We start from the raw sequence: 6,786 nt of genomic DNA, 5'->3' as shown, positions 1-6,786 counted from the left end.
ACTGCCTTTACCACATTCTCTGGCACGAATTTCAGAGTTTAATTACATATAGAGTGATGAAATATTTTCTCTATTTTAAATTTACTACTTACTAGCTTCTTTGTGCCCTCTAGTCCTTGTATTTTTGGAAAGAGTAAGCAAGTGATTCACATCTATCCACTCCACTCATTATTTTAAAGACCTCTATCATATCTCCCCTCAGCTGTCTTTTCTCCAAGCTGAAGAGCCCTAGTCGCTTTAGCCTTTCCTCATAGGGAGACTATCATTTTGGTTGCTTTCTTTGTACCTTTTCTAATTCTGTTTATTAAGGTGCACTAGCATTTTTAGCGCATGCACAAAATTAGCACACGCTGTGTAGAGGTGCCCATAGGAATATTGTGGGCGCCTACACAGCGTGAGTTAAAAGCACTAATACGCGTCTAGCGCAGCTTAGTAAATGGGGCCCTAACATAGTAAATAGGCCTCTTAATTGGTATTGTGCTTCACACTTTAGACTTATTTGTTTTGTTCGGTTCTAATGATTTAAACATAACAGATGTGTTTATAGCTACACAAGAGATCATTTGTTCAGCCAAATATCAGTAAAAAGCTGAAATTCTTGAAAAGAGGCAAACAATTTGGCTGAACACTTTCTGGTCTTCAGGGTCCAGAGCACTCAAACCACTTAAACTGAGAAGACACTGAAAAAAAAAATCCACACAATCACATCAATTCTACTTGTATTTAATTTTTTTAAACATTTTTGAAAAAATATATATATATATTTTACAGTATTTTCAACTTAAACACTATTCACATTTAACATGAATGGCAGAAGTTTAACCTACCCAAAGTTTAAGAAGCCAAAACCATTTTATCTTTACTTAAAAAAAAACAACACACCAAACTCTTGTGCAGGGATGATTAAAGCACTGTTCAGTTCAGCCAAAGGTAGGGGGGCAAACATGATGCCCATATTTAGAGGCACTACTATGCATGGTATTACACAGAGGCCACTGGAATTCATTTTGTCCTCTGGAGACTGTTAATCTCCTCTTTGGCACATGGGACACTCTTATACACACTCCTTTTATCAGAAATTTTGCTATTTGGTTGGAGTGTGCTGATGGTACAGACAATGTGGGCTGTTGACATAAGTTGGGAGGGGGGGGGCCTTGTGCTCTTGCCCCTACCGTGGAATGCCTGAAGGGGCGTGCCCAAAGGCCTCCAATAAGCCAGGAGCCAGGTACTCTGTTTCTAATGGGGAAAGGGAAGAATAAAGGAAGTGGTACTTCGTGACATTGGACTCCAGTGGTTAAAGGTCCCATGGATAAACATCTTCAAATTATTAGTACCAATACTCCTTAGAGAAGCCTCTCTCACATCAGGTGAACGAATCCCGTTCCCCTCAACCTATGATTACTAAGGATGGGATGCCGCATTCTGAAGTAGGCATGGCATTGTCCCCAGGGAATTCTTCGACACTGGGGACATCTATTCTGATTTCTTCTAACTCAATAAGGTTAACAGTTAAATTACCATCTGTGGTCCAATCAGATACTATAATATCGATTCCTTCATCAGAAATTTCCTTAAAGGATGTTTAGGCAGCCATTACAAAAATGGATTCAAATCGTCAAAGTACTTTGAGTAAACTTTGTACATTTACAGAAGATGTTACTAAACAGATTAAAGCCCATGAGGGAAATGGGGTTTCATTTGATCAAAAGTGTTCTGCTACGGAAGCCCGATTTTCAAATTTACAAACAACTAGCTGCTGTAGTGAAAGATAATTTAAATATGTATAGGCAATTAGAAAACACAGAGAATGCATTTTGGCCTTGTAATTTAAGGATTTTTAATTTTCCTGCCATGCACTATTTGGCACCCTTGGAGTTACTGATTAAATATTTTAGAGAAATGTTACAGCTTCCTATGCAGAATATGCCTATGAATGCATATTATATTCCCAGGGGTGCCAGGACTGAACGTGCTGAAAGGGATATGGATTCAATCTCCGCACCTGACAGGATTTAACCAAGTTCGTAGAATCTTCGCATGATTCAATAACTAAATGGGCAATTTTATTTGTAACTTTTCAGAGAGAATAGAAAATGCTGGTATTAAAAATGTATTTTAAGAATTAACAGGAAGTGTTTTGTGGGCAACCTGTAAAGATATTTCCAGATGTATCTAAGATGACAAAGAGATGGAAGGAGTTCCTACAGCTTAAATCTTGTGATTTGGCTGTAGGGGGAACATTCTTCCTGAAGTTTCCTTGTAAATGTTTGATTACACATGGGAACAATACATATAGGGTTTGTTTGTTTTTTTTAACCAAGTCATTTAAGTGAGTGGCAGATTTCTTAATCTCTAGCTCTAGAGTAATGTTGTTTCTAGATAGTGGAACTCTATTAATTCTTCTTCAGGCTAATTTTTTTTTGTCTGCATAAGCAATTGCTAGTGATTTATTATGTTATTGAGATTTTCCTTCTTCTCATTACTCCACTCAATTCAGATTATGTTCCAATAATGTGGGCTAGTTGCTTTAGTAATTAGAATAATGCTTTCTTTTTTTTTCTCTCTTGGATATTGTAGCTATTTTCCCAAATATGCTTTATTGTATGTTTGTTTAAAATCAATAAAAGAAGTTTGTAATTTCAAAATTTATTTCACCATTGTGGTAGCCAAGTTCTAGAACATTCTCCAGGTCTCTAAAAAGTACTGTAATTCCTACTCTATCAACATTTTTGTGGAAAAATAAATTCTCTTGGGAGTGGGGGAAGGAGTGAGCGACACAAAATAAATGACTTAACAAGATTGATGTTGAAACAGATTTTATCATTTGCATATGGTCCAATTAATTAAAAAAAACTGAAAGTAAAGGCATCTGTTCAAATTATTAAAACTTCAGACCAATTTTCATCAGATTCTGAAATGCTTTAAAAATGGTTTTGCCTGTTTTAAATTTAAGGCTAATAACGCTCATGTCTTTACTTGTTTGGTGATACTTGCCTATCTACTCAGAGCCAAGCTATGTCATTAGGAAATGTTTAAAAACTTATTTTGTTTTTATAACTTAGTAACAGTCCCAGCACTTTATTAAGCATGCAAGACTAACAAAACTTTGGCAATGCATAAGTGTAACACAGTGACAAGAAGAGAGCTTTTACAATTATTCTTCTAATACTGGCTTCACAGTGTGGAAATTGTGCTACATCCACCAAGAGGACCCAGTCTACTGATCTGCTCAGTACTTCACCCCAGGAACAAACTCCTTTGCGTTTGGATTCAGGTTACTTTTGACCTAGAAAAGTAATGCACAGAATGTTACAAGCAGTCACACTGGCGAGCACTTATTGCTCAATATTAAAGTAGTATTCTGGAAAAAACTACAGTTGAGAAAAGCCCAAAAAATACATATGCACTTGCTATTTAAACTGATTATGAAGCAGCATTGTAACATGGCAGCACCGAACATTCCGCATAAAAAACTAGGGGTGTGCTAGCATTTTTAGTGTGTGCTAAATGCTAGAGGCACCCATATATTCCTAGGTAATGTAATTGACTGTGCAGTGTGGAAACCTACAAACTTAAAAAAAAAAAAAAGAATGACAGGAAGTGATTACTATATTACCAGAACAAAATCTGGAATGTAGCTCTGCTATAGAAATTATATACCTCATAAGAACATGAAAACTTTTTGCTTTGGTCAAAAGATTAATGTGTTAATTGCCAGAGTGGTACATTTGACTTGTCAAGACTTTGCTCTTGGGTTTTCTTTAAATGTTTTTAATACTGTTTCTCAATTTCAATCTGAAACTTTACCTGTTGAGATGGATTGTCCTTTGCCAGATGATGATCACTGGTCTAATTTTGAACCAGTTTCTAGTCAACAAGTTAAACAAATTTTATCCAGAGTTAACACTCCTCGTTGTCCTTTGGATGTTTGTCAGTTGTTCTTAAGGCTATGAAAAAGATTTAACTTTGGATATTTCTACTATATCATAAACAAATCCTTTAGTGAAGACTCTTTACCTCTTTTTCTAAAGAAAGCAGCGGTGAGACCACTGATTAAAAATAAAGATATTGGCTCAGACTTGTGTGGGAAATTATAGACCTATATCATTTTTTTCTTTTTCTTGTTAAGATTATAAAGAAAAGTGGTATATGATCAGCTTGTACATTTTCTTGAACATAATGTACTGGATCCAAATCAATTTGGATTTAGAACCAATCACAATACAGAGATTTTATTAATTTCTCTCTCGGATATTGTTAGAACCAGTTTTGACAAAGGTAGGCCTTATTTTCTGATCACACTATAGATACTATAGATCAGTGATGGCGAACCTTTGAGAGACCGAGTGCCCAAACAGCAACCCAAAATCTAATTATTTATCACAAAGTGCCAACAGGGCAATTTAAACTGAATAACAGGTGCCGGTACTCATTATGGGCGGGGTCACCACATATGACTCCACCCCTATGATAGCCACATCCCTTACACCAGCCATGGCACATATAAACAGACATCATTGAAAATATTATACTAGTAACATAACATAGTAGGTGATGGCAGAAAAAGACCTGTACGGTCCATCCAGTCTGCCCAACAAGATAAACTCATATGCGCTACTTTATATGTATACCTAATCTTGATTTGTATCTACCATTTTCAGGGCACAGACCATAGAAGTCTGCCCAGTACTAGCCCCACCTCCTAACCACCGGCGCTGCCACCCAATCTCCACTAAGCTTCTGAGGATCCATTCCTTCTGAACAGGATTCCTTTATGTTTATCCCCTGCATTTTTGAATTCTGTTACCGTTTTCATCTCCACCACCTCCCACGGGAGGGAATTCCAAGAATCCACCACTCTCTCCGTGAAAAAATACTTACTGATGTTTTTCCTGAGTCTGCCCCCACTTCAACCTCATTTCATGTCCTCTAGTTCTAGCGACTTCCCGTCTCCAGAACAGGTTCGTTTGAGGATTAATACCTTTCAAATATTTGAACATCTGTATCATATCATCCCTGTTTCTCCTTTCCTCCAGGGTATACATGTTCAGGTCAGCAAGTCTCTCCTCATACATTTATAGGAGAAAAAAAATAACTTGATCATTCCATCATGATTAATCGAATTAAATCTATTGGTCTGTTTTAAAATGGTTCTCCTCTTTACTTTCAAATAGGTGTTTCTGTGTGAAGAAAGACTGACTGTTCTACAGATTTTGATATTTTTACAGGGTTCCCTCGGAGCTCTTGTCTGTCTGCTGTGCTTTTTCATATCTTTCTCTTATCACTATGTAGACTTTCGAATTGTTTAGGTTTACAACTCCAAATTTATGCTGATAATATTCAGTTTTTGGTTCCCACTGAAAAATTGTTAAGATGATACTTTCAGGTTTCTTAGATTATGTCATCAATAAGCCAGTGGATGAAAGATAATCACTTAAAGTTGAATATTGCTAAGACACAGATTCCACTGATTTCTTGATATTTTTCTGATGATGTTCCTGCTTCTTTCACATTTGGAAAGGACGAAATTCTCTTAGTTACCAAAAATCGTAATTTTGGAGTCATGCTGGATTCTTCTCTCACTTTAAAGTTTCACGTGCAGAAAATTATTAAGGATGTCTCTTTTAGATTGCAATGTTGAGATCCTTAAAAGAGCTTTCTGAGAAGTTCCGAGAGAAGAGAACATTTCTCTGGTAAGTGAATGCTATTTTGCTTTGTGCTTTGGGAACTTAAAGATTGGGGTTTAAAGGAGGAATTGTAGGTTAGTGTTAGGCAAAATAAAAATATAAAAAGCACATTTTATCAACTAATCTCCATAGTCTTTTCCACTTAGTTTTAAAAACTTTGTACCACAACATTAACAGATAGAATCTATCAGGCACTGCAGGATCTAGTTCACTATTAAGGGGGAATAAAAAGAGAGAGAGAGAGAGTGTGAGAAGCAAGCATCATTAACTAGTTGCCATAGTCTACAAACCCTTTTCCCATAGTTTTAAACTCAAACCTTTTCTAGAGGTAGAAATAAACAGCCAAAAGCTCCACCTTAACCAGGGTGGGACCAAGCTGCTGGCATCGGCATTTAAAAAGGAGATAGAGCAGCTTCTAAACTAGAAATGGAGGGAAGGCCGACAATCGCTCAAAAGCGCATGGTTCTGGATAAGGTATCGTTCAAAGATATCACCAAAACAGGGAAGATAGGGTATCCTGACAGACCGTAGTAGATCAGGTGTACCTAAATAAAAATAAAAACCAGACAAAAGATTGCAAATTAGTACTGTCAAGTACTAAGCATGATGTAAATAGGAGCAACAAACACAGTTTCAAATGTCTATATGCGAATGCCAGGAGCCTAAGAAATAATATAGAATATATTACATTAAATGAAAAATTAGATATAATAGGCATCTCTGAGACCTGGTGGAAGGAGGCTAACCAGTGGGACACTGTCATACCGGGGTACAAATTATATCGTAGTGATAGGGTGGATCGAATTGGTGGAGGGGTAGCATTGTATATTAACGAGAGCCTTGACTCAAATAGATTGAAAATTCTGCAGGAAACAAAACACTTCTTGGAATCACTGTAGATTAAAATTCCATGTGGAAAAGGGAAAAGGATAATGATAGGAGTGTACTACTGTCGGCCTGGCCAGGATGAACAGACGGATACAAAAATGTTAAAGGAAATTAGGGATGCAAACAAACTGGGCAACACAATAATAATGGGTGACTTCAATTACCCCGATATTGACTGAGAAAATGTAACATCGGGACACACTAGGGAGCT

At 36.8% G+C, this 6,786-nt stretch overlaps 1 protein-coding gene across 6 annotated transcripts in view; it reads right to left on the bottom strand.

Moving 5' to 3' along the window:
* Positions 1–707: 707 nt before the first annotated feature.
* Positions 708–6,786, bottom strand: part of PAIP2 (poly(A) binding protein interacting protein 2) — a 290,265-nt gene continuing 284,186 nt past the window's right edge. For all 6 annotated transcript variants that reach the window (XM_030211529.1, XM_030211533.1, XM_030211528.1 and 3 more), the window contains exon 4: positions 708–3,286. In XM_030211529.1, the coding sequence (XP_030067389.1) occupies positions 3,230–3,286 (57 nt within the window). In that variant the 3' untranslated portion in view covers positions 708–3,229. The remainder of the gene's footprint in view (positions 3,287–6,786) is intronic.

Source organism: Microcaecilia unicolor, chromosome 8 (genome assembly GCF_901765095.1).
Source record: "Microcaecilia unicolor chromosome 8, aMicUni1.1, whole genome shotgun sequence".
Taxonomy (NCBI): domain Eukaryota; kingdom Metazoa; phylum Chordata; class Amphibia; order Gymnophiona; family Siphonopidae; genus Microcaecilia; species Microcaecilia unicolor.
This window is presented reverse-complemented; position numbering and strand designations above follow the sequence as displayed.